The 27,409-nt window shown below is 38.9% G+C and overlaps 1 protein-coding gene across 3 annotated transcripts in view; it reads left to right on the forward strand.

Moving 5' to 3' along the window:
- The window catches only part of SLC25A21 (solute carrier family 25 member 21), a 480,482-nt gene that overhangs the window by 332,512 nt on the left and 120,561 nt on the right, over window positions 1–27,409 (forward strand). For all 3 annotated transcript variants that reach the window (XM_025919643.2, XM_086709897.1, XM_086709898.1), the window contains exon 3: window positions 15,513–15,596. In XM_025919643.2, coding sequence (XP_025775428.1) covers window positions 15,513–15,596 — 84 coding nt within the window. The remainder of the gene's footprint in view (window positions 1–15,512; window positions 15,597–27,409) is intronic.

Consider the following 27,409-nt stretch of genomic DNA (forward strand, 5'->3'; position numbering starts at 1 on the left):
TTCACAATACACAATCCTGTAGAAAGCAATAATGTGCTCTTTCAGTTCTAAGGTAATCCACTGGGGGGGGGGGGGAATACAATAGCAGATGGTGGCAATTATATAGCTGAATAGGAGTGGGGAAAAAAAGGGGATATTTTACCAGAAGATTTGAAGATGTATTATTTGTAGACGTGTCTGAGATACCTGAAAACTTCCTCTTTCTCTGCAAGTTGCCATTACTCACAGGCTCAAAGGGGTGGGCTTGAGGTCATGCTTGCACAATAACTCCGTCCCGTGGACATGGCTAAGACAGCCAGTGGTAGACAGCTGACGCCTTCAAGAATTTTTTTTTTATTTATTTTTTTTATTTTTTTTTTCAACGTTTTATTTATTTTCGGGACAGAGAGAGACAGAGCATGAACGGGGGAGGGGCAGAGAGAGAGGGAGACACAGAATCGGAAACAGGCTCCAGGCTCTGAGCCATCAGCCCAGAGCCTGACGCGGGGCTCGAACTCACGGACCGCGAGATCGTGACCTGGCTGAAGTCGGACGCTTAACCGACTGCGCCACCCAGGCGCCCCCGCCTTCAAGAATTTTAACTAGGGTATGGTTTTGCAGTGAGAGAACCAACAGGAAAGAGGTAGTTCTCTCAAATTAGGACAATTTGAAGAGGGTTTATAAATGGATTCACAACAAAAGTATGGGCAGGGTATAAAGAAATTACATGGAAGAGTTCAGGATCCTGAGGCTACCAGCAGCAGGAGGTAAAGCTGTCACTACCTCTAAGCTCAAAGGCATGCCTGAAGGGAAAGGTTACCCAAATTTGAAAGATGAAAGTCGTGAAGAGAGGGCTTCTTGAGTGGGGCAGTGAACTTCTGTTGACAGAGACAAGGCTGAAGAAACCTCACAGGAAGGAACCAGACAAATATCCCAAATTCATCTTCCTCCCTTCCTCCTGTCACCTGTCAGGGCTTCTCATTGACCAAATCCAACTGGAAGGCAGAGAACATAGGGTTTATTTGATGTAATCAATTCAGATCACCTCTCAGGTCAACAAACAGGGTGGAAAAGGATGGGGAGTGTGTTTGGAGGAGCAAATGAAAGGTATTTGGCTCGCATAGTGGCAGAAAGGAGTTACTGGTGGGCACTAGGTTTGTGTCGTATTACACTATGGCTGGGTAGCTATATCAAAGTCAGTGCATCTGTAGGGGAGCAGGAAGCATGAATAACCAGAAAGAACTGGTCTACAGAGAGAGGCAAAGACATAGTACAGTGTTGGTCCTTGGCTCAGTTAAGGCAAATCTAGGTACAATAACAAATAAACCCCTAAATTTCAGTATTTATCCCAATAAAGTATACTGATACAATAGTTCAATGTGAGTATTACCAAATGGTAGAAGGTGTTCCTCAGTGTGTGATACAGGGATACAGTCTCCTTCCACCTTGTGACTATACGCCCACTAAAGCTTTGGAGTCCTCTGCTTGCTTCTTGCAGGTGATGCAGATTTGATGTTATGTGTAACTAGTGTTGATATAAGATGTATCTTGCAAAGTACATTGCAGGTGAAACAGGAGAGAGAATGAAGAAACCCCACTCATTATTTAAAAATCTCAATCTGGAAGTGACACATCGCTTCACTTAGATTCCACTAAAAAAGAACTAGTCACATGATCTACACCTGGATGTACTGGGGGCTGGGGATGTACTTACTATCTGACTGTGTAGGCATTTCTCCAAATCAACTTCACACAATGAAAAAAGGAGCAGGAGATTTTAGTGTACTGCTTATCGCTTCTGCCACAGTCCCTGATGGATTCCCCTGTTCCAGTCCCAGTTCCCAGGAGACCTCATTATACTTCCTTGTCACACATGGTCTCTGTAATAACCACTTCCTCCCTCATGTGAGTTACCTTGAGACATGGCAGCCCCTAGCAACCAAAGCCCTTGGCGAAGCCATGTTCGTTTAGGATAGTTATTGCAATATAATAAGAAAGTCATCTGTTTATACCTTTAAATTTCTAGAATGTTTAAACTTGAGATTTTTAAGAAAATTGTCTTTATCTTATTTCTATCCCAAAGTGTAATGTCTTCACTTGTGTATTTGTTTACCTGTGGGAAATTTTTGTCTTCAGTCATACAAACGTTCAGACATTGTACAGCTTTGTAATTCTCTTGATAGTTAGCCGAAACTGAATCTGACACAAGTAATATTACTAAAAATATGTACACGCTTGAACCAGTCTTCATTTTGCAAAAAGTTCTCTTGGCATCACATTTAAAGTTGTGAATATACTGACTTCACCATTGAAAATACTCATTTCTCCCCTTCCTTTATTCCAAAAGTTGTCTACATTCAAGGGAATGACAAAAAAAGCAGGAATACCTGCCAACTATTCTATAAATTATATCAAGATTTTTTTAATAGACATTTCAAAGTATGGAATTGCAGCTGTCTTGTGATTTCTGCCAGAATTTGACCTAACACACATGAGTAAGAGTAGGCTTAGCAGTTCCAAAAGTATTTGTACTGGGAAGTAGAACCCTTTGCAGTGGTGCTTTCTCTTTCTTTCTGTCTTCTTTGCTTCCTTGCTTCTTTCCTTTCCTTTCCTTTCCTTTCCTTTCCTTTCCTTTCCTTTCCTTTCCTTTCCTTTCCCTTTCCCTTTCCCTTTCTTTTCCTTTCTATAGTCCTTTCTCTTCTCTCCCCCAAAAGGTATAGTACAGTACCATCAGAGCCAACAGAAAACCACAGTGATTTGGTCAGAATTCTGAAAAATATAGGTTTTTTTAAAGGGATATTTTCCTCAAATTTTCAAACTAAACATGCATTTATGAGAATCTAAATAACAGACACCACATAGTTCATAATGCAAAAGTGGAAAATGTACCAAAAAATAAAAAAGGGCATTTTGGGGGGAAGAAACAAACAGAAACCACAAAACAAATAAGGGAACAGAATGAAGAAGGAATAATTATGGCTGGCATCAGCTGTGCTTTGTGTCATCCTCATCTTCCTTGTCATCAGTTATAAATTAGTTCTTGTTCAGCTTCCAGGAGTGACAGGACTCTCTATTAAATGCACAGAGTAGAAGGATCCTGAAGGGATAGGAGCACATGGCAGCAAGGCTGTCTTCCCATGAGTGGGACAGACTGTACCTGCCTGAGCTCCTCCACTGGGCCTGACCACTGAGCCTAGGAAAGAGGAAAATGGAGGCTGCCTGCCCCCTTCCCTCCTCTCAGGACAGCCCATTCTCAGGGAAAGTTCAAACTCAGCCAGAGGCCACTTATCTCAGAACCTCAACTCTGGCACAGAGCTGAGAAACAAACCACTTATGGAAAATGGTCTCTGAACAGCCAAAATAGATGTTACAAAGGCCAGGCACTGGTGCTCATGAACTTGACTCATAGTATGACCCCTGCAGCCCTCACTAAGAGCCATGACCAAGCTGGGTTATCTCATCCTTCATTCACTGCTGGTCCTAGGTGGTGAGTTAAAGGTCACAGGAGGAATGCAGGAGAGAAAAGGAGGTGGAGGAGATGGAAGCAGGAAGAGTGTCTTAGGGGCAGACACAGTGATGTGCAAGCAATGATTGCTCATCGCATAGCAATAAGGGACAGAACAAAACCATACAGAGAAAACAAAGAACCAGAAATGCACTGTGAGGTCATTAGTGTAGGGACTGGCCTGCTCAAGCCTTGGAAGGCCTGAGCAGATCCCAGTGTAACAGCACAGAAGGATAATTCCCATTCAGAAGGCCCCCTCTGACACCAGGCGCTATGAACATGCTACGGGAGGTTTCCTAAGTGCTATTCAAGGATGCAAGCAAGAATACGACAAATCTGGGAAGACTTACCCATTTTATGTTTTAATGCTACAGGTTTGTCTCCTGTTAGAATGCAAACTTCTGTGACAGGGTCAGTGTCTGAGTTAACCAGTCTTAACATGTAAGTGTCCAGTACAGAGCAGGCGCTCAATAAACGTTAGGTGGCTTGAATTCTTGTTGTAAATTTCACTGTTCCAGAACACTTTTTGCTCTTCTATACTCAATGATAAGGTTTTACTTGTGGAGAAAAGAGCTAAAAGCCCCAATGTTTAAATTTAATCTTCATACTTAGAATTCATGATAACAAATGCAAGTGAGTAAAGTTTTATTGGACACAACCAGAACTCACCCTAGAAAAAGTTTGCACTTGATCTTAGCCAAAAGGCTGAGAAGCAATAACCCTAGCAAAAGTTTGAAGAAGGTTTAACTCTTAATGTGTTCAGTGTAGATTTCTCACTTGGGTCTCATTTGAAATGAATGCCTTGTGTTTAGTCTTTAACATTTTAAGGAACCTACATTAGCCAAGATACCCAATTAATCTGGATCTTAATTCATAGAGAGCTAGGGTGTTTTTTTTTTTAAGATAATTGTTTTAAAATTCAGTTACATTTATGTAAAAGCTGCTAGTTGGAATAAAATCATCATTATATGAAATTAAATGACTGGATCTGTCTTGAAGTGCTTTGTTACCCGCCAAACTATCCACCTGTAATTTGGCCAAAAACATTAGTTGTCTTTTATTAAATATTTGGTTAATTGGTAAAACACCGTTTCCTGTACAAGTTCTGTGGCCAACTTAGGCCTGCTCTTGGGTGGGAATAATTTAGGCATCTCTTCTGCTGCCAGTGCTCTAAGTGATTTTTAATTATTTTTAACATGTTATTTGATGGTAATTATGAAACCACACCCTTCCACTGGGGCTCTCTTGAGCATGGGTTCATGTCATAATGGAATTTTCAATGGAATATAGTTGAGCAAAAAAGAGAGAGCTAGAGAGAGAGATGAGAGAGGGTGGGGCTTGGGTGGAGAGAGGTAGGAGAAGTTACAGAGTTAGTTGATATTGACCTTGACAGTGTTCTCCAGGCAGACAATAAGCTGTTAATCACTTGGGGGAAAAAAACTCATAGAATAGATGCTAAATAAGTATAGAAAGATTTTTTTTTTTTTTTTTGGTCCAGAATATATCAATCGAGTTGTCTACAATGAGAGACCTGAAAGGAATCACATGATGTCTTGTTCTTCAAATAAGACTGCATCTGAATTCTTCCACAAAGATGTCTATCCCACCTCCCCCATGAGAGATCTCTCTCCACCCACAGTCTATACTCCTGACAATGAGGGATCAAATCACATTACCATAATCAGTTCATCTCTGAAACTGTTCTGGCTCTCCCTAAAACAGTTCATTCAGCGCTGAGTTTTTAATAGTTTTAGAGATAAACCTCAAAGTCAGTTGGGTGGCATGCAAGTAACTATTCCCTTTTTAACAAATGAAAAAAGCTTGAGTTTAGGGAAGTAATTTTACCAGGCATTCTCTGAACTAGAGACAAAAATTTTCAAAACCAGTGAGAGATTTCAGGGAAACCTATTCCCTCTAGTCTGGTGCCTTTCTACCTCCAAGCTGATACTTTTTCTTTTACCCTTTTTCAAGTGATTTTTTACCCTACAAATGTAAGGAACCGTGAAACTAAGGAGCACCCTCAAATGAGATCACATATACAAAAATGCTCTCGGGGTGCCTGGGTGGCTCAGTCAGTTAGGCATCCGACTTCTGCTCAGGTCGTGATCTCACCGTTCGTGGCCTCGAGCCCCATGTCAGGCTCTGTGCTGACAGCTTGGAGTCTGGATCCTGCTTCGGGCTCTGTGTCTCCTTCTCTTTTTCTGTCCCTCCCCCACTCACGCTGTGTCTCTTCTATCTGTATCTCAAAAATAAACATTAAGAAAAATTTTTAAAAAACAATAAAATAAAAAAGCAATAAAAATGCTCTCAAAGTTGAAAGTGATTTACAAGTAAGCAGTATGATTACCACTTTTTTTGTCATTCTGGGGTCCTATCTACCTATAAAATGCTTTTGAAAACTCTTTCCTCATTTGGAACCAATAACAACTGATCCAAATCTTTGTAACATATGAGGTCAATCTTGGTATAAAGTTAAAACTTCCCTTGAAATTTTCCTCAACTATGATAAGCATAAGCATGTTTTCTTCTTTACTAGCCAAGTTTATTATCTCCATTCCCCAAATTTCTTTCTAGCATAAGCATTTATGCTTATGAATACAAAGAAACCACCCACTCTCTTAATCGTTCTTTCTTTGACATTATTGAAAGACATCCTTCCTTATCAGTGCTAAATAAACCATAAAATAGGCACATTTGATCAGTTAAAATAAAATGGAATGGCATATTAGGTCTCTAGGGACTTTATATTCTCTGACATTCTCCCTCCCTGAGACCCCTGGCTTATGGTCTCTAGTGCATAATTAAGTTTATGTGTAGTGGCTCAGTTCCCAGGACAAGTAGGGTTCTGGTAGATTTGACTGCTTTTGAATTCTCTGTCCTGGAAATCTTTTACCGTGGCTAGACACCAAGAACTTCCATCTCATCGTAAGCAACGAGCTGAGGTTCAACAGGTGAGAATGATGTCATGTGGTCCTCTGTCACCAGGCAGTAGGTGCTATTTGATGGACATTAGGAAAACCTGTCGACCCAAGGAGGTAGGTGGGGAGGCTTGGTGAAAGAAAGAACATAGCTAACTTTTTTTGGAGGGAGGAATCTAATTTTTTCAAACTATAATTATTTGAGGAATATGGAAAAACAATGATACTTATCAAGACTGTGGTAATTTTAGTATTTGATTGCTGAAGCTGATGTATCCCTCTCTACTCTCATTACCTTGTTAATGGGTTATTTTCCAACCTGTGATCCATCCTTCCCTCACTTCCCAAGTGTGATTTGATTTCATGCTAATTAACCACTGTAATGGCCAACCTACATCAGTGCACTTGGGAAAATGTAGGTAGGTGCGTCTGGTCATTTGTTGACACTAAACGTGAAGTTTAATTGAATATATGCATACACACACATATGTATCTTCAAAGAGTGACAGCACTATATTATGATGTTATAAGCATAATTTGATAATATGACATGTATTTTACAAAGCAAAATACTGAAAGTCATGCTAGTCAGGCATTTGTTTAATTAAGACCAATTTATGCTTGGAGCATTTTAATTATACAGCTATGTCAATTAGCCTGTTTTATTGCTTGTGGTTTTACATTATTAGAGTTAAGCTGTAATCTCTAATGATCATTTGTCTCTGACTTGTTAACCAGCATATTGTCATTAAAATAAATTTCAGAATTATATTGTCAGTGTTCTTAGTTATTATCCCATAAGTAATATAAACAACTGGAAGAACATGTGCCAGATGGTAGAATCAACTGTCTTATCATGATTCCATTTTACAATGTCAAATTTTGCACGGATTCTAAATGCTAGGAAGACCATATGTCTTACAATTGTGTAAGATGCATAAAACTAGATCTATTTCATCACACTAATCAGGGACACATAGGTACATGTTTACTGTAACAAAACTTGTGGTTGGCAAAATGATGAAACCTTTATAGGATATTTAAGTGTGTGATTCAAGTGTGAATTGAAAAATGTACAGTCACAGAACATCAGACTTTAAATCTCCCTGGCTTGTGAAAGGAGACTGCAATTAGATGTGTCTAGGATCACAGGAAATTACTTAAAGTATAATCAGGCTATCTGGGTTGATCTGATATTTCAGAGAGATAATATTTTTGAGGCTCTGTTCAAAAGCATGTTCAAAATTACATGGCACAGAAGATTTCTCTTGCTTTTGTGGCCTTGCCAAGATGTGTTACCTTATCTGTAGTAATTATCGAGGCTGACTGAGCACTCCAGGTTACATATTTCTTCAAATTATAAACTGTTTTATAATAACATAGAGAAATTTATTGGTGTCCTTTACAGTATCATAAACACTAAGCCAAAGCATAGCCCCGCCCACCTACACCTACTAAAGACATTCAGACTTTAAACAGGCAAAGGACATCTTAATTTTTACCAGGCATTTGTCTTTATTTCTTTTCTAAGGAGACTTTCTCAGAGCAATGACTGTGCAACATTCAGGAAAAATATCTTTCTTTTCCCTGAATTTTTAGAATAATTTGATAAGCAGCCAAATATGTAAGGGTACAGCTTTTGAACTTCGGTCGGTGGTCACTGCTCAGACAGAGCCAAACCCATGACCCTTGTGGATTTGTTAGCATTATTTTAGGGTGGTAATTGATGCCAGGCCTAGGTTGTGAACCCAGCAAGCAAAGGCAATGCTTTAAATTGCAGGCGAACTTAGTTCCCAGAATCTTTAACACTTGTAGTCTGCCTTATTTTATAACTAACTACTAACATCTTGCCCTCCCTCCACTTGTTTGTTCTGTTCTAGAGGACAGGATCTGTGGCTTATTCATCTCTGTGTCTCTTATGCAGATGGGGATCTCAGGAAATGTTGAGGCAGAAATCTGTGTTTGGAACTGTAAACCACACCCTTCCGACCTGATTAAAGGACTCTTGAGCTCATCATTGCCAAGACAGTGCTATGAGGATTATTGTTATATTTAATCTAAAGTAAAACAGAATACCCATAGCTAACATTTTTTCGAGAAATGTTCAAAGAAAACTTTTCTCCCCAGCACTTGTTAAAGAAAACTGATGGAATCGTCTCTCAAATCAGTAGCCTCATCTCCCCACCATCTGATGTGGTCTTTCTGCAGGGATGACAAATGCAGAGACCCCATTCCCCTCTAGTTCAGTGCTTAGCCTTCTGTGGAAACTGGGTATTTCTTTTCTTGGGGCAGCCTCAGTGGAAGGTGATTTTTCAGAGTACAGGAAACAAATATACATGGTGGCAGTTTTTCTAAAGATGTGCTTCCTGGGGCCCTTTTCCCAAAGTTTGTAAGGTAGGTGTGTACACGTATACTTCAAAGCCTCAGACATGTCTTTGCATGTTCGGTGTGACTTTGGCCATGTTCAACCAACCAGTGAGAAAGCAAACATACTTCATAGGAAAAACATCTTATTTCTGTAAGATAGGCTAATTACAGTGAATTAAAATCTTTATTTAATCTTCCTACAGTTATCCTCTTAATGTGTTCTGTAATTGCAAACCTTTAGTCTTTTAATCTCTGGTTCATTAGTGGGTTTCTTGTTTATTAAGAAGCATGTGTAACATTCTGGTAATTACTAATAATCTTTGTTCATAGCACATTTGCAAAGATCTTGGCAGCGAGTTTCTTTAGATTCATCACCACTTATTATCAGTGTACAATTTTTATTAGCAGTCTCCCACCTCTACAAAATATGGAATTGGGGCTTTACAAAACAAAATTAAATGTGTCTTCTTTCTTATGGCTAACAAACTCAGGTATAACTCTGTGTGTCACTGTCCCTTCAAAATCAAAGAGTCCTCTAATGTCTGCTCTCCCCATTATACTGCTGAGGAGAAAGGCAAAGAAGGATTAAACTACAAACCTCACTGGTTTTCACTGCTTATTGGTGGCTACACTCAATAAATTGTAACTGGTAGCTCCTGGTCTGTGGCTCAGTTCCCCAAACTTCCTCACTTTTGACACAAAGTTGTCATTTTTATGTAACCTACAGCATAATGGTAGCATACATACAATTAATTCCACTCAGGAAAAATGTGCCACCCTGGGCCATCTTTGGTGGCGCAGGTACCCTGCATCCCCACTGGGAACAAGACAAACCTTTCTACCTCCTCTTGGATAGCTGAAATCTGTTTAAAGGGACAAGATCTGAGAGACAACATCTCACATTCAAAGCTACACTAAGGATAAATGGTGTGAATGCTTTTCTGAGAGTGGAGTTGAAGGGAGGAAGGTAGGAGAGAGCACAAGAATTCTATTGAACTGCAAAATCACCTGGAGATGATGCAAGAGCTAAACTTGACCTTCTGACAGCTTTGCTTGGGATTAATAGCAGTACCAAAGGGATGGCTTGGAATGGCTTCCACCCCCTCCCAAATCTCCATCAGCTCCCTATCCTAAAGCACTACAAATAATCGCAAGATCGAACTAAAAAGCAGAGTGTATGCTATGCAAATATAGCTTCAGGACAAATGTCATCATCTGCCCCAGTCTGACTCTTTGCAACTCAACTTCCAGCCTTCATATAAATGCACTATAAATTATATATACACGTACATATATACTTATACGTGTGTCTGTATGTGTGTGTCCTGAAGCCTCCACACCCCAGTATAGATACCATCAGGCATCAGTATTTTTTTAAGATGATAGATAGAAAATTAATTCGCAGGGGCGCCTGGGTGGCGCAGTCGGTTAAGCGTCCGACTTCAGCCAGGTCACGATCTCGCAGTCCGTGAGTTCGAGCCCCGCGTCAGGCTCTGGGCTGATGGCTCGGAGCCTGGAGCCTGTTTCCGATTCTGTGTCTCCCTCTCTCTCTCTCTGCCCCTCCCCCGTTCATGCTCTGTCTCTCTCTGTCCCAAAAATAAATAAAAACGTTGAAGAAAAAAAAAATTAAAAAAAAAGAAAATTAATTCGCAGATGAAGGCACTGCATAGATTTGAGATTTTGAGATTTTCAAACAATCTGATCCTACAGCCTTTAAGGGAGCAAAGCCATTTTATTTCTCACAGACATATCTTTTTTATGGCCACAACTTAAGAAGAGCTCAGACAAGCCGAGTGCCTAAACTGGCATTTCTCACTGTGCTAAGAATCAACAACAGGCTAGTTTGAAATTTGGTATCACTGGCTAAGCACACAACTAAGCCAGTGGGAAATCCTGCAGTAATGGTTCTCCAGTTTAGAGAAAAATAAATATTTTAGTGAGTGAGAACATTCTCCAGCTTTTAAAAATATGTTGTACATTTGTTTTCGAATGTTGAGCCGCCCTTCCTTGCGCTGGTGGTTACCACAGAAACCCGCTTCATGTTTATGGCATGGTCGATGACAGGGCTGTTCCCTCCATTTGTAGGACTATGAAGTACTGTGCTCCCTGGCACCACAGCAGATAGGATTGCTGGCTCCTGGACAATGAGGCATACGTAGGGTTTGCGCCACATGCCTTTCTGTGTGTTTCATCCTGACTGGATGTTAGGCACTGAATACTTCTCAAGTGTTCCTCCACTGTCCAATTTGCCGGTTTGGCAGCAAGTTTTCATTCTAATAAGAGAAGTTTCTCAGATGGAGATTCCAGATGTGTCCAAGCTGCTTTTATTAGGACAATGGAAAGGTCCAACCTTTTCTTCTAAATACAATCAAGGGTAGTGTGGCTTGGCCTTTGTAATTTTACAAAGAGTTGTATTATGTAACTGGAAAATTGTCTCCCCGGGCATAGAGAGAATTTGTTAGAACAGCATGCAGTTTGGAATAATGCTGACGTAAAGTTTCAATCCAAGAGAGCAACCTTTTAAGTTGCTGAAACACAGTAAAGGGGAAGAAGGAAATTGCTGTTTTCCATGATTGACCAAAATGCACGATAATTGTATCAACTTGAAACAGATTCCTTAGAAGAACTGATAACTCTGTGATCCGAATAAGCCATGTGTAGTAGAACTAAATACTGCATGCACTTTCTCTGCAAAGTGTAGACACGCCGTATTTGAGATGTGCAGCAAAAGAGACAGCTGTGCTTGCCTGTTTAATGGGACTCCAGCTCCTTTAGCATAGTAAAGAATGGCGGTGGCTTTACTGAGGAATTCGTATTTACCATACCTGCTCATCCTTTTGCACTGCCTTACAACACTCCTTGTGGACCCTTCTCGTGTAATGTTATTTTGATGTCACCACTCCTGTTTGTAATTAACACAGCGTCACTCACCAGTCAGCTTCTAAGTGGAACACTCCTTACAGATTCCACTAACTGTTCTTGTTGCCTGTTCTAAACTGGGTGGGGAAAATTTAATCACAGATATTTAGCCCAAAGATAGCCTTCCCATTTTCCCTCTTCTCTCCAATGTCTCTACATAGTGCTATTTTCTGTCAGCTAGAGTCCACCTATAGACAGGAGATCACCTCCAAAAAGAGTAGTAGTATTTATTCAATGCCAGTAAAACTCCTTTGCTGACATTGGATATCCCAAAATACTGTTATTACTTGCATATTGTAATCATATGTTTGCACAGCTCCTTCACCTAAGTATAAGCTTCTAAAGGGAAGGATTGTGTCTTATTTCTGTATAATGCCCCAAATAGTGGAATACTAATACATGCGAAGTGTTCAAAAACTCTAATTAACTGCATGAATGGCAGATTAGAAATATTATCTATGAAGAAATATTATCTATTCAGATTCTATGAAAAGGAAGAAGTTACAGCTAGCAAGTAAAGTGCCTAGATTTCCTAGAGCAAAGTTAGATAACTAGTTAATTATGAAATAGCAACACTCTGGATTCATCTTGGTGTAAGCTGACAGAAGATCTTCTTCGATGTTACCCAAGCACACAGACATCGTAGACAAAGCTGATGTCTCTAACTCCAGCAGTGAAAGAGGGGCTAAGGTCATTAGTATGCACTTGCTTTGGTCCCTCTGCTGACTCATTTATAGTCCCTTCTAGAACCGGGGTCACATAACTGTGAGATGGCCATGCAGAGTTAACTGAAGTACTCAGCTGAGGAGCAGGAAGAGGTCAAATGGTCTATACTGGGCTTTGACTTTATCTCATAAATTTCCTCCCCCAACACACTCAGGTCGCCACCCACCCTGAGCAACTGAATGCCCCAGCAGAGTCCTGTACCACCTGTCCTGAAGGAAACGTGGAAGGTTGCCATGGTGGGGGATCTCTTCCTTCACTTCTCTTAAAAGGACAACTTTCCCTCATTGGCCTTTGTTTCATTTCCCCACCTGGAATGCTTTCTCATGCTTACTCTTTTTGCCTCTGAATCCTATAGGACCAGCTCAAATCCCTTTTCCTTCCTGAAATCCTTCCTGCCCTCTGCAGAAAGCAGTACTTTCTCCCTCTGATGAACACCTGGGCAGTTTGGTGCAGTGCTATTTGACATTGTGGATATTTTTCTTCACCTTATAAGTCATTTTTCTCATTCATTTATTTATTATGCCCTTTACAGTGAGGATAATGCCCTGAGTTTTTATAAAACTTGTAGATCTTATTTCATATGACAATTATTTTAAAAAATACTTGGTAATTTGGGGGGAAAAGCATCTAGAAGGGAATTTGATAGAGGTAAATGAATTTAATGAAAATTATTACAGATAGTATGAGAAAAATCTATGAACATGTAATAGTATTATAATATATAAAACTATTTTAAATTATTTTCTTTAAAGAACAGTTAGAGAAGAATCTTGGCTTTCCCAACTAGGACATAAGAAAATGTTTCATACTCAGCCATGAATGTAAGTTACAAATATGCAAATGGAGAGATGGAGATTCTTTTTCACACTAGAATCGGCATCGTGTTTTGGAAATCACTCTCTATGTTATTTGTATTTGTAGTATAAACAAATTTTATGCAAAGTTATTTGTTGTGTGAGTGTACATATATTTTTCTTATTGTACTATTTTGTGTTTAGGTTTAATTCATTTGTATCCAGAGTACCAAGTTATCTCATCTATGTGCAGTAGTCCAGAAATATCAAACATGGTCCACCTACATGACCATCAAATCATGTTTTTTATTATAGACAGAACCACTTACTGAACATTCTGGATCAGTGGTTATGCACACACCAAATGTACCTCTAGACCCAGAATAGTTTAAATGAGTTGGCTGTATTGATCCACGAGCTTCTGATGAGCTCAATACAATTCAAATTTTAGAGATATAATTCTTGTCTAAAAATGAACCTTCTTGGGGTGCCTGGATGGCTCAGTCGGTTGAGCGTCCTACTCTTGATTTTGGCTCAGGTCGTGATCCCAAGGTCATGGGTTCACAGGGAGCCTGCTTAAGATTCTCTCCCTTGCTCACACACACATTCTCTCTCTCTCTCAAAAATAAAAAATTTTTTAAAAATTAAGAATTAAAAAATTTAACCTTCTAAAAATGATCACGTTAATAGAGGTGTAAATTTGACAAACAAAACCATCGTGAATATTAAGGACATTGTTTAATTTTGGCAATAGTAGAATATCGCTTTATGTGTTGAAGAGGATCAAGAAGGAGTCATGTTGAATGTATCATAAAACACACACACACACATTTATTTAAAGAGAAAAAGGATTACTCAACAAGCTTACCCCTTTCTTTACATTTCTGTTGCCTCCATTCATATTCTGGCATTATTATCTTCACTTAGATCATCCTGTTGCCTTCATGGTTGTTCTGCCCTCCATACTGCCATTCCAATCCACCCAATCAGGCAGTAAATATTTTTGTAGTTATTTGTATGTGGTCTGCTGGGAGAACTCTACTGGACTACTCAACTTCCTCCATCTCAGAATGGCTACCCTCCCGCACGATTATATTCAGCAACTCTCCGCTCTCCAAATCAAATGTAATCTAGCCTCACTTTCCAGTCTTATAATAGACTCATTCCTTTCCTATGCCCAGCTGTTTCAATCAAAGTGAAATATTAACTCTTTTCTGTGATATATGTATCCGTTTTCAGCATAATTCCCTGTGGCCTAGAGCCATAAAATACATTATTCTTAGAGGTAGAATCATAAATCCAACAATCTCAGAAAAGTATCTCAAAGTAGATAATATAAGATGTGTTTTTGAAAATTTCTTTTAAAATTTTTTGATAAAATTATGGAAGGAAGAGCAGAAAGGCCTTAACTAAGAATTGGGACAAGGAAGGTAAACACCAGGTGAGAGCAGACTAAAGAAACTCAAAAATGGAGAACTGGGGTATAGAGAAATGAGAGTACTTGTCATAAATCTCTTTAAAAACAAACCCCAGAGTAGCATACAAAATAAATAAGTTAAGACCCTGACACTGGGAAACTTCCACAGGTTGAAGTTTAGAGTCCTGAGATGCATGATCATAACCAAAAAGAAGAAAAAAACAGAATTTAGCTTTCTAAAATGGAATACATTTTTATCGAGCACCAACTATATACAGACCATATATGAAGGGTTCAGGTAGCCTGAAAGTAAAGACCAACTCTGCTCCATCATGAAGTAGAATTAGTGATTGTAAACTGTATCACAATACAAATTCATTCTCTTCCCCTAAGCACAGGTTCCTGTCTGCCAGAATGAATTTCAAATTCACAATCAGGATCCAAGTTAGGCCATATTAGCGGCTCTGTATTTAAACTTTTTATTAAATTCCCATCAAGGGGTACTAATTAAGATAAGAAATACAGCTACTTATTTATTTCATATATGCACCTTCAGATTTCTGAATTATACATTAAACAATCTATGACATCTGTGTATGCTTTTCACAAAAGAAAAAGGCATAAATGCCTCAGGGTGCATCTGCCTGGCTAAGAAACAGATGAAAAAAAAACTCTATAGTTTCTATTAAAATACAGAGAAATAGAATTTTAAAGGCTACAAAAATAAGGTAAGGATTATATGAGGCAAATAAATCAATAAAGTCGATAGCAAAAACCAGAATATTTTAGATTAACCTGAAAAGGCTGAGTTTCCTAAGACTTTGAAAAATGAGGGAAGTCATCTGGCAATTCCTTAACTTCGATTTTTTGTTTGATTTTGTTTCTAGGTTCCAGATTCAGAGATGTGCAACTGATCCAAACAGTTATAAAAGCTTGGGAGACAGTTTTCGAACAATTTTCCGAATAGAAGGGTAAGTACAGTTCTTCATGTATGGACTTCATGTTGATATAGACATTTAACATATTACTACCTGTTTTTTTCATTTTTAATGTTTCATTTTCCTAGTGTTATTAAGGGAAAATATTTAAAAGGGTGCCTTCCCACATTTTTTTTTTTAGTTTTTCCTGATAATACAATTGAAAACTAAATATGTATACCATAAGAACTACCACGAAAATGATATTAATATTCAATTTGCTGACTGGAAGACAATTTCTATTTTGTGCCATTAAGATTTTTTTCAAGTTCTCATAACAGCAGCTATCTAAATGTAATAGTTCTTTTTTTGATTCTTGAATATAGTGCCCAAATGTGTTCCTTATTTGCATTGCAGCTTATGAATATTCAATCAAAACAGAACTGTGTCAAAAGTTGATGTGTCACATTTGTTATCCTGTCTACTAGATGATCAGATAAAGAGTATTTTTTTACATAGATGCCTGGGTGGCTCAGTCAGTTCAGCGTCCGACTCTTGATTTCGTCTCAGGTCATGATCTCACAGTTTGAGGGTTCAAGCCCCATGTTGGACTCTGCATTGACAGTGTGGAGCCTGCTTGAGCTTCTCTCTCTCTCAATATCTCCCTCTCTCTCTCTCTGCCCCTCTCCCACTTCCTCTCTCTCTCTCACAAAATAAATAAGTAAACTTTAAAAAAAGAATCTAATAGGTGAAAAATAAATTGTCTATAAGCATTCTTTTGATTATAACTGGGATTGAGCATGCTTTTATACCATTAAATGTCATTTCTTTTATGAATTGCTTATTTATATTCTTGCCCATTTCTCTTAAGTTAGAGTTTTTATTGATTGGTAGGGGCTCCGTATATATTATAGGTACTAATTCTTTAACAATGACATAGATTGCAAATATTTTCCCCAGCTTGCCATTTGCCTTAGAGCTACAATGTCTTACACCTTTCAGAACTTGGCGATTTTTGAAGATTGTGGTTTTGTGATTATATCTATCTTATTCTTTGTGATATCTGACCCTATTGTCACATTAGAAAAAAGGATATTTTAGCCCCAAGTTTATAAACATTTTCTTCTGGTATGTTTGACATTTAAGTCATTAATCCGTGTGAGAATTGTTTTTTTAATATGCTGTGTGGCATATAGGAATTAAATTTTATTTTCAAATGGCTAGTCAGTTGTCCAAACACCACGTGTTGAAAAATCCATCTGTTACTCCCTCGTTGGAAATGCTAACTTTTTTGTGTATTAAACGTCCACGTATACATCATCTAAATTTTCTATTCTCTTTCTCCATTTCTTATTCTGTTTCATCAGTTTATCTCTCTGCCAGCATTATACTGTTTTAATTATTTTAATTTTGGAGTATTTGTTTAATATATAAAAATATGCCCTGCAGCATAAAGTCTAAACTTATCATGGTACAGAGCCCTTCCTAGTATGGCCCTAGCATAGCCTAGTATGGCCCTCCTTTTCTCCAGGCTCGTTCCCCATTCACAGATCTGCTCTAAAAACAGCCAGCCTGCTCACATTCTCATAGCTTTGCATGCTAGTCTTTATCTTATTCCTGCAGGACCAACCCCCTCATCCACACAAGAAACTATCCCTCCTCATTCAAGAGTGCCCTCACATTTCTCCCCCTCTGACCATCTTTTCTCTACCACACGCTTTCTTTATCAATCACTTTTATATGCTATACAAAATATAGCATGCACCTGTCTAATTTATTATGGCTGTTTTCTGTCTATCTCCTTTCTCTCGCCCTAAGGGCAATTTCTCATTTAGCTTTGTATCCCCTGTGCCTGTGTTTAGCACTGAGTAGAGATAGTAAGTGCATGTTAAATGAATAAATGTCATCACATCAAAATCGTAATGATGCAAAATGAAACAGAGATGATAATTCTTGCTATTGACTACCCCTTCTGAAGTTATGATAAGATCTCGATACCTGATTAAATATCTTTAGAAGATCTAGTGACAAAGAAGCAGCAAATTCTTGCTATTATTACTGTGGTGATGTGGTAGCTAAGTGCTATGCATTGGTAATATACGTGCGTTTATGACAGTTGGGATCAAACTCATGCTCAGTTTACCCAAAATATACATAAAGTTAAACAAATCATAGTGTATTATATAGTCAATAGCAGTGTCCCTTCCCAGTTAAAGAGTAGTAATAGCATTGCCAAGTTCTGTAAGCTGTAACCGATATCTCTGAATTAGATGTGGGAGTTCCTTAGCCAGGCTCTTTATTTCATGTGTGTTAGGAAGAATTTGATGTTTCTGCTTTGATATCAAGTAATACAACAAACATACAGCATGTGTGGTCCTTGCATAGTAAAATTGGCCTTTTCCTAGACTGTATGTATAATTGTTTCTAGAGCAAATTGACATACTTTCTGTAATGCCTTTAGATCTAGGCATGTTATTAGCCAAAAGCCAGAGACCTCTCATCTTAGAGATGTGAATATTTGTTAAACACAAAAGAAAAAGCTGCCTGTTATTTTTGATACCAAGCAAGAACATTTCATAGAGTTAAGTTAAAAAAAGAAAAGAAGACCTTGTAATGCATGTTGTGTTGATTTTTTTTTCCTAGTGAAAGCAGTTCCTTTTGATTTTCTTCTTTAGCTTTTAGAGTACACTCTGCTTTCAAAGGTGTTTTTCTCACTCAGGTGCCTACAGCCCCATTCGGTGTGTGGCTGTAGAGATACAACACAAGTCAATTTGACTATTAACATAGGTGAGACAGTTCATCTCTCGTCGTTTTTCCTATATCCTCCAAGTTAAAGGTTTTGAAAGCTATTCCTTTTCTGTTATTTAAGAACATTAAAGTCTGATAATATACTTGATGTCTGCACAGATCTCCCATTTTCCTCTCTGCTGTGAGAAAGTGAAGTGATACTCATCACCATTCTTAGAGATGAAGCTCCCTATTTCTCTGCCCAGAATTCATGTTTCCAAGAGACATTGGCTCAAATACATGGGTCCAAATCCCTTTACCATTTCTAAGATTCTTTTAAGAACTAAAAACATAGATATATTGTACTTTAATGAAACACATGGTTTTTTCAACCCAGCTTTACCCAAAAAAAGGCCTTCTAAATTCTGGGCAAGAACTTCTACTATATGGAATCATCACACTTAGTTGGCTTTTACCAAAGAGGCTATCATTGTTTTAGCTAATGGAGACGAAAGAACTCACGGGGAAGAACTTTGTCACTGTTGAGAGTACCTCCATCGTCACCATGATTCTTCTTCTTTTTCAGGTTTGGCAAAAATAAACTCATAGGTCCATCTACTGAAATAGTGAGCCCGGAAGACATAGTTAGCCTAGCTGATGAGGCACCTTTAAAACCAATTAGTTTTGTTTTATAAATTCTCCTGGCAAACAGCAGCTGGTGTCTCCATTTACCGTGTGTTCCTGCATCACATCTTACTTCCTTCTGCTTCAGGGTATCTCCTGAAAGCTTTTCTAGTCTCTTTTGTACCTGTCATTCCTTTAAAGAGAGTGATTGAGATGTGCACAGATGGGGGAGAGGATTATAAATTATGCTAATGTAAAACCAGGGTTGCCTGTCTCTCCCTCTTCCTCTTCTGTAAGCTCCTAGTGGCCATTCTTCCTGAAATAAAGAGGAAAAAGAATTAAAACAGAACTTAAGAAATCCTGGTGACATAGGTAAAGAAAGACGTGAAACTGATATTTGTTTCTTCAGTGTAACAGACATGATGCTAGGGACTTTTCAAACCTTATATTGAACACAGCACTATTGTCAACACAAGACAGCATTATGTCTGTATTTTGTATGAGGTGCCTGAAGATCAGAGAAGTTAAATAACTTGCCCAAAGTCACACAGATACTAGCAGCATGTCATGGTTTTTCCATTGTCTTACATCACCTTTTACTAAACACCAAATTTTGTTATTTATTAAATGAAAAGAAGGCAATGTGAAATGAGTGGCTATAAACCCCTAATTTTTAAGTAACTCTTCTACAACTTTCCGTATTCCTACCCCCAAAATCACGTGGCAATTTAAAGCAGCTTTTCTCTCTTCCTTCAGGTAAAGTACAAAAACTCTGAGAGACCATATATGCTCAGTGAACTGAATCTTGTCAGTTCAGAGACAGCACCACAAACCTCTGATAACTCAAGACTCTTAATCCAGTTATTGTCCCATCCCTTACAGACGGATCCATATCTGATAAGTTCATGGTTTCCCGTCGGCTCTCATCCTGCATGTTCCTCAGTTTTCTTCTGAGAAAAATTCATGCACGTTGGTTTGCCCAAGGCAAATAACTAGGAAACAACTAGGTCGGATTAAACTTAGTTTCAAATGAGAAACATGTTGATTGCTGGTGCCTTCAGAAATATGGTATTCTTCAGAAAGTATTACTGTAGAAAATATGTGGTTGCGTTTGGGGGGTATTTGAACTGTGTTTTGCTTCACGATTTGTTTTCTGTAACCGCTGATGCTGCCCCAAGTATCATCTTACAATCAGACCACTTGGTGATTATAATATTTTCTAGTTAAATGACATTTAAGGCCTCGTTTTATGAGCTCCAGCATAATTGGCTAATTTGGTAAACTCCAGATGTGTGAGATAATGTGCCACTCGTTTAAGGGCCTTTCAGACGGCATAAATGGCACAGCCCCAGGAGGTATAATCACTCCCTCTTGTTTTCATTAAGGGGAATGAGTGGCTTGTGACACAAAGGAAGGGGGACGTCTGCAATTCAAAATCAACAACAACCTGGCAAGATTTGGACATTTTCTTTTTACAGGTGGACTAACTCCAAGATCTTTACCTTAATTTGGTGTCTTAGCGGGTCTACTTTTTAAAACATGATTTGCCTAATGTAACACAACCAGGTGATTTTCAAACACCATTTCTAAACAGAAAAGTTTACCCCTAGAGAAAACCTCTTGGGTAGCCCCTGGAAACCCCCTCACTGTCACATGGAAGTGTGGGAAAGTGTTGGACTTGAAGAGACAATGGAGGCTAACTCTTTGCAGGAATCACAGTTATTGGAGCAGTCAGCATCCTCACCACCTAAGCCACATTCCAACTTCACAAGGCCCCGTAGTTGCTGCTGCTTTTTCTCTCTCCCCTCTACCCCACTTCTCATCCAACAGAAACCAGCTCATCTACCCAGTATTGCCAAGCCAGACTGGAGTGGGTGGTTCTTAACATCACTATTCCCTGGATCCTGAGGCTGTTTCCTCTTATCTGAGGGTCTTATATGTAGACCCAGGAGTTCACATTACAAGTGAGTCACGGGTCACTGTATACTCACTGCTACTTAACCAGCGCAGAGTTTTCACTCACATGAATAATTGCAGACTGTTTCCCAGGCCCCTAAGCGCATAATCTGCAGTGCAAATCAATTGTGAGTAGATCATTGGGTATTGACTGAGTTTGCAAGCCTGGTGTACCATAGTGAGTTCATTCTTTGGTGGGTACCAGATGTGCACTGTGCCTTCTGTGTGAGTTTCCTGGTGTCTCGAGTACCTTCTCTGCTCCATTCTGTCTTACCGAAGAGACCCTTCCTAGTACCCAGAGGACCTCCACTGAGTGCTCCCTTGTTTTTCAGCTTTCAGCTTTCCCTTGTCTCAGCTTTACTGAGATATAACTGACATATAATATTGTGAAGGTTAAGGTGTAATATGTGATGAGTCGATATATACGTATGCATTGCATAATGATTACCACGATAGGGAGAGTTAACACATCCATCACCTCACATAATTACCATTCTTGTGTGTTTGGTGAGAACATTTATGATCTACTCTCTTAGCAACTTTCAAGTATGCAGTGCAGAATTATTAACTGTAGTCACCAATGCTGTCCATTGGTTCCCTGTTCCCTTGTTTTTCTGTGGTGATAAGGAGGAAAGCAGACAATCCCAGCTGCTCTTGCTTCCACACTACAGGATTCTGCCCTGACCTGCCTGGGCTTCTTAATGATGGCACAACAAGTGTCTCCCATCTAGCGAGGTAGGGAGGTGGGGGGAGAATAAGAAAAGAAATAACACAGTAGGTGAGAGTTTGGAGAATAAACTATAGCAAATCTTTCCGGCAGGTTTTACAAATGACCCAGTACCCAGGTCCTGATTATGGCACCCAGTAGATGGAAGCCATTTTCTTCTTCCAAATCTTCCCCAGTTTTGGAATGAGAAAAAAGAGATGATCTCGATTCAGGCATGGACCTATTCTGATTATTCCTGCATTATCTGTGTTCCTTTTAAAAATGGCTTATCAGTGCTTCGGTATGTTATACTCATAAAATTTTAGTCATAAAATGTACATTGCTAAGAACCTTAAACTCTTATTATTTAGCAATTCAAGGTTGAAAATGAAAGGATGTAGGGTAAAGAGAAAATACTACAGAAGAATATGTTGCAAAACACAGAAAGTTGAGCCATTGGTACATTATGGGGCATTTCTGTTTTACCAGATTATTTTACACCACTGCGAAGGCAGATAGTTGCTGGTTTGAGCTGTATTGGTCTTTACAATCAGGGAGAGGATAATGAATTTCCAGAGTGCTCACATAGCAGCATCCCTGGGCTTCCATGTCCCAGAGCTCCGTCAGAGGCCTTTTGTTCTGCCCACAGGGTGACCTTTAGAATGGTTTCAGCTCCTAGATTTCCCTCCTGTCATCACCATAGATTGCTAGCTGACAGTCACACTCCAACTCCCCCAGCCGCTTGCTAACAATGCTTTCAGACTTACTGCCTGGCCTTTGGCAAGGATTTAAGTGTTGCCAAAGAATAAGTGAAAACGTTTGCAGTGATGTCAGCTCGTCAGCAAGGCCTGATTAAGAGACCAAACACAGCCTCTCCCAGCTCATGGTGCTGACAAGAAGGAAAAGGAGGACCAGTTGTTTGGGTGGAAGTAGCTGTCTTTCGGGAACGTTCGCGTCTCAATCCAGAGCCTGAGCAGATATTCCCCATGTTTTATAGAGTGTTAATGGGAGGTGAGGGGATTCTGTAGTCAATGGGAGATGTCCAAATGGAAATCTTTTCAAGCCTTTATTTTAACTTCCTCTGATGATTTCTGATGAACTAGATGCATAGTCACATTGGGAGAAAACGTCTTTACCAAAACCATAATCCTTTTTCTAGTGGTTGTTAAACTGAACATTTTCAGATGAGAATGAGAAAGAAAATCTCCTAAAACTTCTACCTTTGTGTGATTCTCTTATTATAGGAAATAACTTAGGCATAGCTTGACATGACAAGGTTAAAGGAGTTAATATTTTATCATACTCATTGATTTCAGCTAGTGTCTCAGATATCATAGAATTACATCTTTCTGTCTTCTATTAGGAAGTCTTCTCCCCTGGTCATATGAAAATATGATCCCATTTTATTTTCCTTGGAAAGAAAAGGTCATATGGATTTTTAATATTTTAGAACACTGTTAAGAAGTTAAAAAATATTGATACATACATACATGCCCGCATACATGTATTTAAACTAAGTTGAATTGCGTATAGTTTAGATTGCTACGTTTTCTCTGTAAGTTCCATGACTCAGATACCACTGGAGAGTGTATGTTAATTACGGTAAGTTTCTGTTCAGTTCCTGCTTGGGAATCTGTTTCCTCACCCAATTGCAATGCTCTTGTCGCTAGTTCGTGAAGTTTTTGTCTAGTCTCATGACTTTAGCTTTACCTTTCCTCCCAGTATTTCAGATGGTTTGAAACTGGAAGAAAGGAAAAGGTTCAGACACTCTTGCTATAGCAGTGATTATATTCAAAACCATTGTTACCATTTGACCCTTTACTGTTTGTGAAATGTGTCCACATGTCTTACCTCACTTGTTGCTCATAAGAACAAGGCAACAGGCAGGTGGGGAGTATGGTCTCTAGTTTTCTGGTAGGGAAACTGATAAGAATGATAAGGGACTTGCCCAGCATCCCATAGCTGCTGTTTGTTGGGGTGAGCTTTCATCCAAGATCTTCTGCATCCTGTATCATGCTCCCTATTCTGTCAATAACTTAATAGTGGTATTAGTAATAGCAGAAGCTACACCTCAGATTTATGCTGTCCCCTTTATGGGTTCAAAACATTGTCACATATCTCATCTCACTTTGCTGAATAGCGCCCGGAGGGGTGGGAGAAGGTAGTATCTGCTATGGTTGATTACATTCTGCAAACCAGCAAACTTCAGCAGAAAGGAGGTTAGTGAGAGTCCCAGAATAATAGATTGGTTCCTAAGATCGGCACTCAAAGAAAACAAAGGTGCGCTTTTTCTTTAAATCACATCTTGAACAAATGCAATTGGACTGAAAATGTATTCTGAAGTGTGCCACCATCATCCCATGAGACCAAGATAGAGGTCCATAATCCTTTGGACAGAGCCCTGTTCAAAAGGAACTTAACTGAGATGTGCTTTAAGTGTAAAACACGTACTGGATTTTGAAAACTTTGTGTGTAAAAGGAATGTAAAGAATTTGTGTATAAAAAAGAATGCAAAAGAATTACATGTGGAAATGATGTTTTGGATATGTTAAATAAATGTACCATCAAAATTAAAAAAAAAAAAAACAACACACGGCATGAACTTAGTTATTTGACTTGTTAGTACCTTTGCCTAACTCAACTTGAATATTGGGTAATAACCAGGAAAACCTCATGAAACATGAGATAAGGCATTTAATCAAAGTTTCTTGGATGAATTATCAGATGGGGTGAAAATCACCTATGACTGCTATATATGTCAAAATATGTGGTCACCAAAATCTTAAGGAATATGACCAGCCATATTCAGTGGCCTTGTTCTCCTGCTGATAAACACTGTTCATAATTCTCTTTGGCCACAGTGAACTTGTAGGGAAACAAAGCCCTGGGTACCAGGAATTCTAATGTAGACACAGTCTCAGTGGCAACAAAAAAGGAGATAAAGTGTGAGATGAGTTTTGGAAACTGCTAAGGAGAGTTTGTAATTTTCTGTTAGATGAATTAGTTTTTAGATTTCTTTGCATGAAGCTTTTCCTAAATTGGAAGAATCAAGAACCAAAATGAGAAAAAGGACATGGTCTGGTGTCCTTACCATTTTGTATCCTAACAGTTTTCAGTGAATAGGTCAACATGCATTTCAAAACTCAAATACTAAAATTCCCAGAAGTTGGCACTATTTATAAAGGGACCAAAATTAAAAGAATATTTCAATGCAATCCATTCAGCAACAGGACATATCAATTACTAGAGATCTGGCTTCATGTGTAAAAAAATATATGTGTTAGATTCCAAAAATATTTCTTGACCACTTGTTCACTCCTTAATTCACATGGTCTGACTTCTGTCTACACCTGAATTTTCAAACTGCTCTCTCAGAAGTCACCATAGGACTCCTGTCCTTTTCTGTGGGATCTAAGACACGGATGATTGTAAGATGTGCTATCGTTTTATGTACCGCTCTAAAGAGAAAATGCTGACAACTAAACTCCTTGGAGTGAATTGATGATGGATAGCGGTGTTGAGTGAGAAGGAGAAATTTTGAATGACTTTCTAGTCTTTCGTGTGAATGCCGATAGCCAAATTATGTCACCTGCACATTCATAAATCTTTCTTGATTTCCTGTTGATCCATGTGATAGGGTGCCACTAAGATGGCCCTACTGATCCCTGCCCCCTTGTATTTATGTCCTTTTATAATCCCCTCCTTTTAAGCAGAGATTAGGTTTATTGACTCTCTTGTAATGAAGAGAATATGGCAGAAATTATGAAATGTCACTTTTGAGATTAGTTTATAAAAAACTGGCTTGCATCTAGTTAGACACTTCTTATTCTTCTTGCTCTTTTGGTTTCTTACATTTTTATTGCTTTGAAGTAAGCTCCGCTATGGAGGAGCCCATGTGGCAAGGGACTTAAGGTAGCTCGGGCCAATAACCAATGAGAAATTGAGGGCCTCTGTTTAACGACAACTTGGAACTGAATCCTACCCACAACCACCTGTGTGAACCAGACAAGACCTCAGGCCCAAATGATAGTTTGACTACAGTCCCATGAGAGACCATGAGTCAGGGACACATACCTAAGCCATGCCTAGGTGCCTGATCCACAGAAATTGTGTGATGATAAAAAAAAAAATACACAAATCTGAAACCCTCAACGTGGTATTTATTTGGGACTCTCCATATCTGCTTTGAGTCTCCCAGCTTTGTCTTACCTAGTGTCATCACATGCCTCTGTGTTCAAGCCCTTCTGGACCAATTATAACTCCTAAAACAATTTTCTGTGCTTTTCCTCATACACGTTCATCAGCCCAGAATGGCATTTTTTCTCTTGTCCAGCTCTGGTAATTCTGGTCATCTATAAGTGCCCAGCTGGTATGCTACCTTTTCTTTAATGCCTTCTCTCATTATCCAAAAATGGGAATAATTTTCTCTACCTGTTCTCTTATGGCACCTTCTTCAGAGTGTAAGAGACCTGGATTAGAACCCCACATGTGAATTTGGGGACCTTGGCAAATTACTTAATGTCATTGTACTTCTGTTTCTTTATTTGTTGCATGGAATACTAGTATCTACTATGTTGCCAGCACTTAGTTTAATAGATGATGTTTAAGTATGCACACAATAATTTTTGACTGATTTCATTACTTTATATTGTAGCTAATTATTTAAACTATTCACAGTTATTTAAATGTGTAGAGCTCTGATGAAATCTCTTTGGGGCTTCTAAAGTGTATCATACAATTCTTTGTATGTAATCATCATCCAATTTATGTTTGCTGAGTTTAATTGAATGATTTCTAGTTTCATATTAGTTGGATTTGGGCATTTAGTTTTTAGATTCAGGGGATTCATCATTGACAGGTGTTGCCAGGTGGTGGCATTGCCAGGTTTTGTTAGGGAAACGGGAAGGGCTGATGAAGATCCAAGCAAAGGCAAACAACCTACCCACCTTGCTTAGAATGTGTTCTGTCTTCACTGTTGTACTTACAACACTTACCTGCCTAGTGTTTAATAAACACAGTGAGCCAATACAGTATAAATAAAAACCAAATATTCTGGTCAATAAAAAGATGAATTAAAGTAAAAGCAAAAGAATATTTAAAACAGAATTAGAGGCAAATCAAGAGTTAGACTCTTGGAATGCCTGGGTGGCTCGGTTGATTAAGTGTCTGGCTTAGGTCATGATCTCACAGTTCATGAGTTCAAGCCCCACATCGGGCTCTGTGCTGACAACTCAGAGCCTGGAGCCTGCTTCAGATTCTGTGTCTCCCTCTCTCTCTGCCCCTTCCCCTGCTCACACTCTGTCTCTCTCTCAAAAATAAACATTAAGCAAAATTTTTTAAAAAAGAGTTATTAGACTCTTAAAAGACTATGCAAACTAACTTTTGGTTCTTGCAACCACAGAATAGTTTGTACCAGAACAACCCTTCTGCTGAAAACAACTGCAAACATTGGACAAAGTACACAAAACTGCTTTTGAAGGCATTAGAGAGTCATCAAAGCAGGCAGAACTTGCAAGGCGCTACAAGATGGGAGGGAAGAAAGCCCACCTCAGTGAACTCTACATTTACTCAGCCTTTTTCCATTCTTTGCTAAGCCTTGTGGGAAGGCTGGGGAAGGGAGTTAAGACCAAGTCTTATTTGAGGACAAAAGTTGGAGATTGGTGTTCAGAGCTGTCGTATGGCTGGGACATGAGAAGCAAAAATCCCACAGAAGAGAGAAACTAGAGAGAAGTGAACTTTGGGTTTATACGCAACTTCCCCTTGAGGCATTTGCCAACTCCTAAACTGCAAGTGAACAGGAACAAACTCAGCCAAACAACCAAACAAACAACCAAACAAACAAAATCCCAGAAGC

This window comes from Puma concolor, chromosome B3 (assembly GCF_028749965.1).
Source record: "Puma concolor isolate L17-30 chromosome B3, mPumCon1.1.hap2, whole genome shotgun sequence".
NCBI lineage: Eukaryota > Metazoa > Chordata > Mammalia > Carnivora > Felidae > Puma > Puma concolor.